This window comes from Phyllostomus discolor, chromosome 9, assembly GCF_004126475.2.
Source record: "Phyllostomus discolor isolate MPI-MPIP mPhyDis1 chromosome 9, mPhyDis1.pri.v3, whole genome shotgun sequence".
NCBI classification, from domain to species: Eukaryota; Metazoa; Chordata; class Mammalia; order Chiroptera; family Phyllostomidae; genus Phyllostomus; species Phyllostomus discolor.
The window spans coordinates 42574800-42588837 of NC_040911.2; the positions used below are offsets into that span (position 1 = coordinate 42574800).

Below are 14038 nucleotides of genomic sequence, written 5' to 3' on the forward strand. Positions count from 1 at the left end.
AGAGATCAGAGTGGAAATAAAGAAAACAGAGTGTAAAAAAAACAACTAAAAATATCAATGAAAACAAGAGCTGGTTCTTTGAAAAGATAAACAATACTGATAAATATTTAAAGAGAGAGGACCCAAACCAATATAATCAAAAGTGAAGAAGCAACAACAGACACCATAGAAACACAAAGGGTTTTAAGAAAATACTACAAATAACTCTATGCCAATAAATTGGACAACCTGGAAAAAATTGATAATTTCCTAGAAACATACAACTTTTTAAAACTCAATCTAGAAGAAACAGGCAATCTGAACAGACCAATTACAACTAATGAAATCAAAATGGTAATCAAAAAAACAAAAAACTCTCAACAAATGTCCTGCACCAGATGGCTTCACAGGTGAATTTTCACAACATTCAAAGAACTATCACCTGCCTTCTCAAACTATTCCAAAAAATTCAAGAGAAGATTCCTGAACTCATTTTACAAAGCCAACATTATCCTAATTTCACAACCAGATAAAGACACTACAAAGAAAGAAAATTATACGCCAATAGCCCTGATAAACATAGATAGAAAAATACTCAGCAAAATGTTAGCATACCAAGCCCTGGCCACGTGGTTCAGCAGGGTGGAGCATTATTCAGTGTACAGAAGGGTTGATCATTGATCCCCTCTCAGGGCACATACCTAGGTTGCAGGTTAAACCCCTGGTTGGGATGCATGTAGGAGGCAATCCATGAAAACATGTCCTTAGATGAGGATTTAAAAAAAACTTAGCATACCAAATTCAGAAATATATTTAAAAAAGTCTTTCACCATGATCAGGCGAGATTTATTCCTGAGGTGCAAGGTTGGCATAATATCTTTGAATAAATTAACATGATGCACACATGAACAAAATGAAGAATAAAAATCATATGATCATATCAATAGATGCAGAAAAGTATTTGACAAAATGCAGCACCCATTTATGATAAAAACTCTCAGAAAAGTGGGAATAGAGGGAACATATCTCTACATAAAAGCCATATATGACAAACCTACAGCTAACAAACATCATTACTCAATATGGAAAATGTGAAAGTGTTTCCTTTAAGATCAGGAACAAGACATGGATGCCTGCTTTTATCACTCTTATTCAGCATTGTACTGGAGTCCTAGTCACATCAATCAGACAAGAAGAAATAAGGCATTCAAATTAGAAAGGAAGAAGTATTCTGAGTACAGGTCTTTTACTTCCTTGGTTAGGTTTATTCCTAGGTATCTTATTTTTCTTGTTGCTATATAAATGGGATTTTTTTCTTGACTTCTGCTTTTGATGTTTCATTGTTGGTATACAAAAACACTTTTGATTTCTGGATATTGACTTTGTATCCTGCCGTTTTGCCAAATTCATTTACTAGGTTGAGCAATTTTTATGGTGGAGTCTATAGGATTTCCTATGTACACTATCACGTCCTCTGCAAACAGTGACAGTTTTGTTTCCCCCTTTATGATTTTGGATGCCTTTTATTTCCTTTTCTTGTCTGATAACTGTGGCTAAAACTTCCAATACTATGTTGCATAAAAGTGGTGAAAGTGGACAACCTTGTCTTGTTCCTGATCTTAGTGGAAAAGATTTTAGTTTTTTCCCATTGAATATGATGTTGGCTGTAGGTCTCTCATATATGGCCTTCATTATGTTGAGAGATGCTCCCTGTGTTCCCACTTTGCTGAGTGTTTTTATCATAAATGGGTGCTGTACCTTATCAAATGCTTTTTCTGCATCTATTCATATGATCATGTGATTTTTGTCTTTCCTTTTCTTTATGTGATGCATTACATTTATTGATTTGTGAATATTGTACCATCCTTGCAAACTATGGTACATTTACACAATGGAATTCTATGCAGCAGAAAGAAGGAGCTCCTACTCTTTGCAACAGCATGGATGGAACTGGAAAGCATTATGCTAAGCGAACTAAGCCAGGCAGTGAAAGCCAAATACCATATGATTTCACCTTTAACAGGAACCTAATCAACAAAACAAATGAACAAGCAAAATATAACCAAAGACACTGAAATAGAGAACAGGCTGACAGTGACCAGAGGGGAAAGGGGAGGGAATTTCAGGGGAAAAGGGGAAGTGTTTACAGGAACAAGTATAAAGGACACATGGACAAAAACAAGGGGGTGTGTGGTGGAAACAGAAGGAGGTGGGGAGGGCTGGGGGGTGGGCTGGGATGGGAGTAAAATGCAGAAAACTGTACTGAAAAAACAATTCAAATAAAAAATTAAAAATTACAATCAAATAGGAAAAAAGAAAAAAGAAAGGAAGAAATAAAACTGCCATTATTTACAGATTACATGATACTGTATAGAAAGAGTCCTGAAGATTTCACCAAAAAAAACTACCAGAACTAGTAAAGGAATTCAATAAAGTAGTAAAATACAAAAAAAATATGTAGAAATTGGTTTCATTTTTACATACCAATAATGAACAATCTGAGTAGGGTGGTTGTTGGCAGTGATAAAAGAATTTTTGCCTTCAGGGAGTTTTGCAATTAAACCATTACATTTATATGACTATAGGTAAAAATAGGAATTCTGATAAAGCTGCTTTAAATTGTCCAATTTAAATTGTCCAGTTAATTACAGAGTCATCTATTTCATTTGAATGTTTATGGCTTCAGAAAATTTCCAATTTAACTTGAGTTGATTTATTTGTTGGGTTTCTCAGAAGAATGGCACACACAAAACATCCTAGGCTTACTCATGGTTGTAAAATGTCATTTCTTTTTTGTGTGTGTGTGAATGTAAAAAATAAAAGAAAACCAACCAACAAGCAACGACCATTTACATGTGTACAGGGTAGGGCAGTAATAGGTTTACAGTTGTTCATATGGAAAATAATATAATAACTAATGAATAATCCAAAAGGAATAAATGCACAACTATGAACCTACTTTTGCCAACCCTGTATTTATATGTTTACACACAAAAACAAATAACCTAGAATGGCCCTTAAGCATTATATGTTAAATGTAAGTTCTGATTGAGTAATAACTATGGAAATCTTTCTAGCATTTAGAAAAGCTCTTCCTAATGCAGAGGAAATAATATGCTATGATATCAAATTTTTTTCCTGATAAATGAAGCAATTATAGAAACCTTTTATTTGTTCAATGGAGCCAGTGTTATTGATTAAAAAATACAACCCAACAATCCCCTGAATACTATTCAAAATGAATATATCACGCTTGATTTTTATTAGAATGTAGTTATTTTTCACACTGAGATAAAATCATACACACACAAACACACACAGATTATTGTACATCTTCTGGACAAAAATGCCAAGTTTGTCTCTCTTCACAAAAAACAACTGCACTTTGAGGACAGTTTATGTTTGTCTTTTTTCCAAGACCAAGTCTGCCTCATCCATATTTTTCTATTTCATGAGAAACATTAATCCTCCACTACCATCTGTGACACCAGTTACTCGTTCAGGATCAAGACCACTATGAAGTATCTTGGTTTGTCAGCAGCATCTCTTTTCTTCTTAGACTTGCTGTCATCAGTTTCACTGTCATATAAAGGTTTTCTTTTTGTAGCACCTATTTCTTTACCAGCTTGTGAAAATTAAAAAAAAATGCTTCATTAACCCTAGACCATCAAATTTTTCTTTAGGTTTTCAAGTATTGTCAGCAACTGTAAATCTCTTTCACTTAAGGAAATATTCAGTCTTCCCATTCACTCTGCATTAGTCCAGTACATTTTTACACTACAAAATCTTCAGGCTCTGCTGCAACACTTTTTACTTTTTTTCATTCTGTTTCTTTCCCATTCTTTACAATGTAGTTTTATTGGAAGCCAGTTTTATTTGTGGATTTGAGGAGCTATTATACACTGTTTCCCAGCACCTCTGATCTGAGTCTGTGTTATGTCAAATCTCAGGATGCGAAATAGGGAGCTGTGCAAAAGACCGTTAGGTTTTGGGGTAGGTTGTAATGCAGCAATAGATAACTTGACACTTAAACATTTATATTCTAGCCCTGGCTGGTGTAACTCAGTGGACTGAGCACCGGCTGCAAACCAAAGCATCACAGGTTCGATTCCCAGTCAGGGCACATGACTGGGTTGCAGGCCATGGTCCCCAGCAATGGCACATTGATGTTTCTCTCTGTCTCTTTCTCCCTCCCTTCCCTCTCTAAAAATAAATAAATAAAATCTTTAAAAAAACATTTATATTCTATATAATAAGATGACTAATGAAAATAAAAAGTCAATTGAGCCCTGGCTGGGTTGCTTAGTTGGTTGGCGCATAGTCCAGTACACCAAAAGGCTGCAGGTTCAAACCCCAGCCAGGGCACATACCTAGGCTGTGGTTTCCATCCCTGGTCAGGGTGTATATGGGAGGCAACTGCTCAATGTTTCTTTCTCACATCTCTCTCTCTCCTTCCCCCTTACCCTGCCTCCCTTCCTCTCTGAATATTAAGCATTTTGTGAATGTTGTGTAATTTCAGCCTAATAACTCTTGGGCAGAGGTGCTCCCATTCATAATTTTCAGCAACATGACAGCAGCGGTGGAGGTGAAAAGTGTAGGATAAAGATTCGGATGCGAAGATACTCCAGCGACCTGAACGCTGTCCGTATTCCAGAACCTTAGGAGGCTACCTGAAGAAGGCCGCTCTCGTCACAGAACTTTAGTTCAGACGTTCTCAGGGTGGCCCATACTGGGGCCCACATAAAACCATTAGGAAATGGGATGGAAAGGGTGGCGCAGGGTCCCTTGACAGTGTTTTCTCCCCGTGGTAACCCACGTGCTCGCCGCGGGGGAAGTTCCCCCCAGCGAGGCCCGTGCGCCTGATACTGCACACCTGATGCTGAGTTAACGCCAAACGACCGCGTCTGGCACAGCCTGAGCAACCGGGAAGCTCGAGGCCCGGCAGGCTAGGTCCGACTCGCCGCGAGGAGAGAAGATACCAGGACCCTCACCACAGTGAGAAAATAGTCACTCAGAAGCCTCCCCACGCCGCTCCCGGGACAGACTCTCTGGCCTCAGCTAAGGGGTCGCCCCCAACAGCGCAGGTGCCCACGGAGCTCCCGCACTTCCCTCCAACTTCGCCAGGGCGAAAGGGGCGGGCCCAGGCGCGGAAGCCCCGCCCCGGCCCGCGCGGACTGCCGGATTCGCCCCGCCTCCTCTTGAACGCTGGCGGCCCCTCTTCCTTCTGCGCCACAGGCCTTGGTGAAGGCCCTGGTTTCTGGTCGCGCTGCGAGCTCGCGTGGGTGGCATTGGGCGCGGGTCCCGGCCCCACGAAGAGCGCACCCTCCACCCCGCGAGCGGCGGCCGCGGAAGTGACGTGTGTACGGGCAGGAGCTTGTTTGAATCGGTTCCCGGGTGATCCCCGCGTTTGCCACTGTTCTGCTGCCGCTGCGGAGGGTGGGGCTGCAGCGCGCCGGGGTTGAGGCCTCTTGCTGCCCCGGGGACTGGAGCTGAAGGCGCCGCGCGGATCCCGTATCTGGGTCCTCTGAGCGCGGCGGCGTTAGGCGCCGGCGCGGCTGTTTTTTTCTCCTCTCCCCCAATATGGCAGCGGCAGGCGGCGGCGGGCCTTCTGTGGGGACTGGAGAGGGCGGCGGAGGCGACGGCTGCAGGAACGTGTACTTGTTTGACCGGCGCGAGAAGGAGTCGGAGCTCGGTGACCGGGTGGTTCAGGTCGGGGAGCACTCGGACTACTCGGAGTTCCGCGCCTCCGTGTGTCAGGTACGCGAATGGACGCGGGAGGGATGCGCAGGAAGAGTTTGGGTTGGGAGAGTGACGAGAAACTCAAGTTTTCACTGTAGGCAATAAACCTGTCACCCGGCCCTGGTCCTGAGGCTTTGGTTTCTCTCTCCAGGGTGCCCGCCATCTCCGTGTCCGGGCGACAGGAAGCCCAGGGCCGGCCCTACTCGGGGTGCAGAGCCGGCCCCCCTGTGGGCCTCTCACTGCCCCGGCATTTTACGGGGGATCTCGCTGCCCAGGATTTGAGACCTCGAGTTTAATTGGCCTGTGGGAACCTTAGTACTCCACTTCTGTCTTTTTCGTGTGGAACTTTTATTTTTTAAAGAAGAGAGAATTAGTTATGCCTGGTGGCTCTGTGAGGAGGGTTGTGATGCTTAACAGTTGTGAAATTCCTGGAGTCGATTTACTTCAGGTTCATTAAATGATGCAGTAATTTCCCGGGTTGCCCTGTCAAGAACCCGCGCTCGCTGGCGCTGGAAGGGTCCTCCCATATTGGAAACACTTGTCCAAGTTGGTGTGGCAGGTGGAGCTTTCTTTCTGGTTTTCTGAACCCTAGTCCTTGGGAGTTCCTGAACTAACTCGGAGGGTGTCCGTGGGTGACTGTAGAACACCAAAGAAAGCAGTGTATTAATTGGCTTTAAAAATTAAGGACCATGTGAAAAAAAACAGCTTTGACCTGTGAAGCGTTTTCTGTATAAGAGGTGGTGATGCTGTCTGATATTGACATGCCCTGCATTAACCAAATGAAGTGGTTCTTACGCTGTAAGGAACTCTTAATCTACCAAGGAAAACGAAGTTTCTGTGAAAGTGTTTTAACTTGAGTGGGCTGATGATTTAGGACTGTTTTAGAGACATGTCTGTGTAGTGCTGAAGTAGTTGAAATCGAGAACCACGCAAAGCGACATGAGAGCAAGGACTGTGATTTGTTCACAGCTGTATTCCCAGTGTCTAGAACTGTGCCTGACGCATAGTAAGTGCCCAAATTGATGAATATTTGAATGACGACAAATATATATGAACTTGGAAGTTCTTTCTGTGCTTTGATATAGCAGATTCCCATGTGTTTTAAGAGTGAATGAAAGAATGCTTGTCTGATGAGTGTTTTGTATCTAAAACTATCCCACAAAAGGAAAAATTTTATGTTTATTATTTTTATTGTAAAAACAGCATAATAAAGAAAATATGGAACCACAGGGAAAAGGTAAATCTTTATGCACTGTAAAATTTTACAACCACCGTTAACATTTGGGGTTATTTCTTATCCCCCATTTCAAAAAAGTTTTAAATGTATTGGAGGTGACATTGAATAGTAACATTGTATAAGTTTCAGGTGTACAATTATGTAATAATACATTATCTATTTATTGTGTGATGTGGTCACTACTCAAAGTCTAGACCCTCATCTTAAAAAATAACTGTGATGCGTGTTTATTTTTCACTTATTATCAGCATTTTTCAGTTTTAATGCAAGTTTTCATAATCAAAGTTTGAAAGTTTGGTCTGTTTAGTACTGCTGTTTACATAAACAAATCTCTGTAAAATGTCGACAGATCTTTTTTTTGTCGACATTTACATTACTTTCAGTTTTAAGTAATGCTGTGATAAACATCTTTGAATGTGTAGTCTTTCATGTCATTTTCCTTGTTAGGAGAGGAAGCAAAATAGTGTGCTAAATTAAAGTTTTACATTAAAACTTAAACTAGTAACTGTTTGTAGTGCCAGAAATTATTGTGGATCTTAAACTGTTATTTGGGGAGAACTCACCTTTTGAAAAAAAAGGGAGCAATCAAGAGGGAGGAAGAGGAAAGGGTGAATCTGGAAGAAGTCCTTAGACCTTTAATAAGCAGCTATTAACTTGTGACCTTGCAGAATCAAAGATTAGAAAATGACTCAATTGCCTATTCCTTAAATATGTCCAGACATTAAATCCTATGTATGCAGACCCTCATCTCCAACCCCAGTTTTGAGGAAATGCCTACTTTTTTCTTTGTATGGTTCCACTGTATCTTGTTACCCTGCTACGGCACTTATTATACCATCATACTTTTTTTTTAAATTGTATGCTCCTTGTGGGCAGGAGCCTTATGTAGTAGTTTACAGCTGTTTAATTAATCAAGCTCTTCCTTCAAAAAAATTTGTACATAGGGTAAACTATGTTAAAAATTCCAAAGATGAAAAGAAAAATAGTAAAAGACAACAGATGTAGGAAAGAATAGAATAGTAACCTGAGGACAGTTAATAAGTGGGTGTTTATTCAGTAGTATCTTACATCCGTGCTGAGCCATGAAATCAGCTTTGTGTTTATTACAGGTCAAAACAAAGAAGGAAAGGTAAATAATAGAAAATTCACAATATCCATAAAAAAATTCCCGCTGCTGGGGTAGCAAAGCTTTGAATTGAGCAAATTTCTCCCTACATTGTTCACAAATCCTGCATGGTAAAATGGACAACATCCTTACAGATAGGAAAGGCTGCGACCCTTCCAGCGCCAGCAAGTGTGGGTTCTTGACAGGTTCTTGCTCTTTACAGATAGGAAAGGCATCCTTTAATGCAAGGTAGGGTATGTGTTACTTAGGGTGGTGCAAGCTGCTTTAACTTGTTACCGCCCAAATTTTTGTAGAGGTTTTATGAATGTTCTGGTCTGTGGGTGATTCAGGGACAGAACCATTGGAAGGGTATGATATCTTGAATAAATGTGTAATATAAAAATATTTAATTTATGTTTGTCCAATATCAGCTATAAAATACTAAGAAAGATTATAAATTCAAGAAATAATTTGTCTACAGAATTATAGGGAACATACAAAAAGATAGCTTATTTGTTTTAATTGAATAATAGAATTATGGAAAGATTGAATGGAATAATTAGAAACATGTTTCAGATGTACAGTGTAGATCTTAAAAATGCAATTTGGTGCATAGTTTTTTGGTAACTATAAAAACAAATCTTGTTCTACAGGATGCATAAGAACATAATCTAACAGTTGACACTGTAGAAATAAAGTACTAACTAACTAAAAATAGAGATTACCAAAAACCTAATAAAGATCTGTGAAGACAATTTTTATTTCTGTTTAATAGAATCTTACCCCCATCAGTTTTTGTCTGTAGCTTCATTTCTCTAGGGTGGAATTGCATAGGGTATGAGAATCTTTAATTTTACTAAATTATGCTAAATTGCTCTTAATATGGTTGTGCTGATTTTCAGTCCTTTCAGCAATGTGTATGTATATGGTCCGAGTTCCCTATCTGGAGGCCTATACTTTTTATTATGGGGACTTAAAAAATTTTATAGCCTCATGGGAGTGATAATCAAGTTGTTTTAATTTCTCTGTTAATGAGTAAGAAGGAGCATATTTTCATATTTTCTAGTTTATTTTTCCTTTTACGGCCTGAACTTTTTGTATGTTTTCAGAAATCCTTTTTTCTGTCTTCTAAAAATTATTCCCCTGTTTTCCCTCAATAATTTTGGATTAATATGCAGCTGCTTTAATTCTCTTGGAACTTTTTTTTAAATATGTTGAGATGGGGATTTTATTTTACCTATTTCTATGAAGTTAACTAGTTGTCTTAATATCATTTATTCAATTGTTTATTCTTTCCCCACCAATTTGTAATGTTACCTTTCCTATTTGCTAACCTCTCCATGTGTGTATGTTTGGGTCTATTTCAGAGTCCTCCATTCTCTCCCACTGGTCTATCATAGTATATTTTATATAGAAGTTTTTCTTAAAAAAGCTATATATATATATATATATATATATATATATATTTAAATATATAGAGAGCTAATAGTATAATGAACACAAATATACCCATTACTCAGATTCAGCAGTTACCAAGTATTTACCACACTAGCATAATTTTTGTCTTTTGTATAACATTCCAGATCTTAGTTCATTTCATTCCTACATATTTCAGCATGCATTTCTATTATCATACCATCAGAATTAACATTTTAAATACTATCTGCTGACTGCATATTTTGATTTCTCTCATAGCCTCAAAAATGTCTTTTTATAGTTGGTGTCTTTAATTCAGAATGCCAACAGGGTTCTCATATTGAACTTGTTTTTTTATGTTTCTTAATCTTCTAAAATTTAGAACATATGCGCAAAACTCTCTTCCCCCAGTCTCTTTAGTTTCCCCTAACATTGGTCTGTTGAAGCAGTCAGGTTTTTCTTTAATATTTCACTTTCTGGGTTTGTCTGTACTCCTTTATGGTGTAATTTAGCTTGTCCTATCTTCATATACCTGTAAATTAGAAGTTATTTTTAAAGGCTGTAATCAAGATTTAGGTTCAACTTCTTTGGGGTCGGGATGCAAATAATTCTTCATAGGCGGTTCTGGTACTTCATTTTACATTACATCAGGAAGCATCTAATACATGGATATTTCATTCACTCTTAGCACTGCTAAAATTGAATTAGTGGGTTCAGGTGGTTTAAGCTGAATCCCTCCATAATAAAGTTTTGAATTGATGGTATATCCATTGGGTAATGATATGATTGCCACTCCTCCTGTATTTATTAGCTGACATTTTTCAAAGAATGACTTTGCCTGCCCTAGCTGGTGTGGCTCAGTGGATTGAGAACTGGCCTGAAAACTGAAGAATGACTTTGCCTCATCAACTAGAGCTATTTGCTCAACCTACACTACAGTAGGTATAAGAAAGCAGGATAAATGCTTTATTCTTTTCCTTTAACATGTCTGTATTCAGAAAAAGGAGATGGTGCCTTAGTTTCAGTATTGACTAAGGGTTTTTAAAGACTTGAGTATCATTAGTCTACATATTTTTTAGTATGTAGACTAAACCTTTCTGTAGTAAGGTTGGTCTAGATTGACAGTCCATCATTACCTGAAGCAGAAATCAGCCTTTTCTGTGTTTGTACATTGTTGTTATCTGATGTTATTAAAAACCTGTGTCTTTTAATTTTAAATATATATACAATTTTAATAAAAATGTTAACTCACGTTTTTAATTCTCATTTTTTGGTCTGTTAAATTTTAGTATTTTATGTGTTCATTGGTCATTTATTTGTATTTTTCTGTTTCTATTTAAGTTTTTTTGCTCTCTCTTTGATGATCTTCATTATTTATGAAAGCTTTTTTTTTCTCCTACAAATGCTAACTCTGTCTCCTCTTCTAATTAGCCTTAAGTTTTTTAAGTTATTCTTTTAGAAAGGGTTATTATAGATATAAAGAGTCTTTTCTACCTGCATAAATGCTATTTTTATCTCAGTGTTATAAAATGTTAAACTCTATTTTCTTCTAGTACTTTTGTGTTTATGTATTTTAATATTTAATATATGTGAACATGTTTAATGTTAATAAATTTACCTACATATTAACTTGAAATGAATTTTTCTGGGAGGAGCCTGCTGATGTTAAAACTTTTCCAAAATATCACACCTATTCACTTGTGGTCCTAGGTGGCATATAATAGCAGGAAAAAAACAGCCTTGTTAAGCAAATAATTTATAGCTAGATTTGTACTTAATTATGAAAAGGCAAAATTTAAAAATATTAAGACTTAAATGTAGCCATCATTACAAGATTATAATATACTGTCAGTATTTTCATATTTTTGTAAACTTGATTGATATATTCATTTCCTTTGTGTAATAATTGATTTTATTTTTATTATTTTGGATAGACTCTTGGCATTTCACCTGAGGAAAAATTCGTTATTACAACAACAAGTAGGAAAGAAATTACCTGTGATAATTTTGGTAAGCAATGTTAAGTGTATGCTTTTATATTTAATATGTTCTAGTACATTGTAAAGCAATAAGTATTTGATTATATAGATGGACATCTAAAAACTATTGACGATTTTGGTTATTCTGTTGGGATGAGGGAGGAAACTGTGTGTTCACAGTTTGTGCAGAGGTTCTATTTTTCAAGCAAGATTGTAGAAAAATAATTGACATCAATTATGGCTATAGAAGATGAGACCTTATTCAATACCTAGCCACAGGCCTCCATGTAGGCCCTCAAGAAGCTAATTCTCTTAACAAACTTGGATTCTTCCATTATCTTTTTTTTATCTAGTTGGATTCTAAGACCTGCCAGTGTTTTATACCTGATTTCCTTTTGAATTTATCCATTCTTCTCCTTTCATGTTGATACCACTCTAATGTAGTTTCATATCTCAAATTTCTGTGATATTTTAACTTACTAAGAATTGAAGGTTTCAGATGCATGGAAGTATTTGGGCCTATTCAACTGATACTCTTTAACAAAACACAACTGAATTTACAATCGAGTCATTATTTGGGGGTTTGCTTGTACCATTTTTAAAGATATTTCATAAATATAATTTCCATATTTAAAGGTAATAAATTCATACGTTTCTGATTCTAGTTTTGTATTTAAGATATTACCTTTTGATTACAGATGAAACTGTTAAAGATGGAGTTACTCTGTACCTTCTACAGTCAGTCAATCAGTTACTACTAACAGCTACAAAAGAACGAATTGAATTCCTGCCTCACTATGACACACTGGTGAAGAGTGGCATGTATGAATATTATGCAAGTGAAGGACAAAATCCTTTGCGTAAGTATTCCATTTATACTAATTTTGTCAAACTATTACTCTCTTTTATCCTCTGATAATCTGTCCCATTCCTTTACTTTAAAAAATTTTCTCAGTTGGTTGGAACATCATACTGTACACCAAAATGTTGCGGGTTCGATTCCTGGCCAGGGTACATAACCTAGGTTGCAGGTCAGGATGTGTACAGAAGGCATCCAATCGATACTTCTATCTCACAGTGATGTTTCTCTCTCTCTTTCTAAAGTCAATGAAAACATATCCTCAGGTGAGGATTAAAAATAAATAAACAACTCTGCTTTTTAGAAGACTGTGACAAGTCATTGTGAACTTCCTTACTTCAATCTATTCATCAGAGTATGATTGTTTTTCTACATAAGTCATCTTACTTCATAGTAAAGATACCTCTCCTTAATGGGAAAAAAAACCTTTAAAGTTTTTATTTATTTTTAGAGAAAGGGGAAAGGAGGGAGAGAAACATCAGTATGAGAGAGAAATATCTATCAGTGTCTCTTGTGTACTGCCCAACTAGGTACCGAACTCACAATCCAGGCATGTGCCCTAAGCAGGAATCAAACTGGCAACCTTTCAGCCTGTGGGATGGCACCCAACTGAGTCACGCCAGTCAGGGCAACATACCTCTCCTTTAAAACTAACCAAGTATAGAATTCATTCCCTTTCTACTCATAAAAAATGTATCAAACATTTTTCTATCTCACGTGTACTCTTCTCTATGATTAATTCTTCCTTGCTTCCTATAAGACCTCTCCCAACTGAGAAAATCATTACCTTGTAAGCTTGTGTAATTGAACTGTATACGTGGTTTATGTTCTTGTCTCCGTTTCTTTATTTTTTTTCTTCCACCTTTACCACTTGCCAGTTTTTATCTTACCTTTGAATTGTTTGCTAGTGATTTTTATAAATCAGTTGATTTAGAGAATCTTTTCTGTTTGGGCCCTGCTAACGTGTTTAATACTGTTTAGATGTTTATTATTAACTTTCTTATATTTTTATTGTATTTGCATTACGGTTTGTAGGAAGTTAGAAAACATAGATAAGCAGAAAGAACATAAAGAATATCTGTATCTCAACCATCCAGATATAACCACCACTAGCACTTTGGTGTTTATCACTTCAAATCTTTTCATATTGTTTGGTGTTTTTTCTATTTTGGTGGTTTTAGATGCTTATTATTTTAACTTTTGTTTAAAATAAAATGAACATCTGTAATATATATCAATATATACTTGGTTTTAGTGGTTAAACACTATTTAGATAAGAATATACTGAAGTGTTCTATTAGACTTTTAGGCTATTTCAGGTTTTGGGGGGTTTTTTTGGGCAAATGACTGAATATTCTTGTCATTTACATTGAAAATTTTCATGCATATTCTTACCTTAAGTACTACTAATATTATTACTGCTATCAGTTGCAATATCAGGCACTGCAGTGTTTTATGAGCATCTTCTCATTTAATCCTTGATTCTGTGTGGAAGCTAATGTTAGGTAATAACCCTATTTTGCAGAAAAACTGAAGCTAAAAGATTTTAGGTTACTTGCCAAAGGTCAGAGTTAGTATTGAGTTAGGATTTGAACCCTAGCAGAGTAACTTCAGAGCTTGAACTCATAACCAGTATATTTATTATTTCTGACATTGTTCTTTTCATATAAAAACTTTTTTCTTCAGTCTTAAAAACATCATAGTCTTCTTCCACCAGCTACTGC

The 14038-nt window shown here is 37.1% G+C and overlaps 1 protein-coding gene and 1 pseudogene across 1 annotated transcript in view; one reads left to right on the plus strand and one right to left on the minus strand.

Moving 5' to 3' along the window:
* Nucleotides 1-3123: 3123 nt before the first annotated feature.
* Nucleotides 3124-3918, minus strand: LOC114506006 (annotated as a pseudogene).
* A 1484-nt stretch (nucleotides 3919-5402) lies between these two features.
* The window catches only part of SMCHD1 (structural maintenance of chromosomes flexible hinge domain containing 1), a 143130-nt gene continuing 134494 nt past the window's right edge, over nucleotides 5403-14038 (plus strand). Inside the window, exons 1-3 of the mRNA XM_028524982.2 lie at nucleotides 5403-5736; nucleotides 11411-11486; nucleotides 12154-12315. Of these exons, the coding sequence (XP_028380783.1) occupies nucleotides 5560-5736; nucleotides 11411-11486; nucleotides 12154-12315 (415 nt within the window). The 5' untranslated portion in view covers nucleotides 5403-5559. The remainder of the gene's footprint in view (nucleotides 5737-11410; nucleotides 11487-12153; nucleotides 12316-14038) is intronic.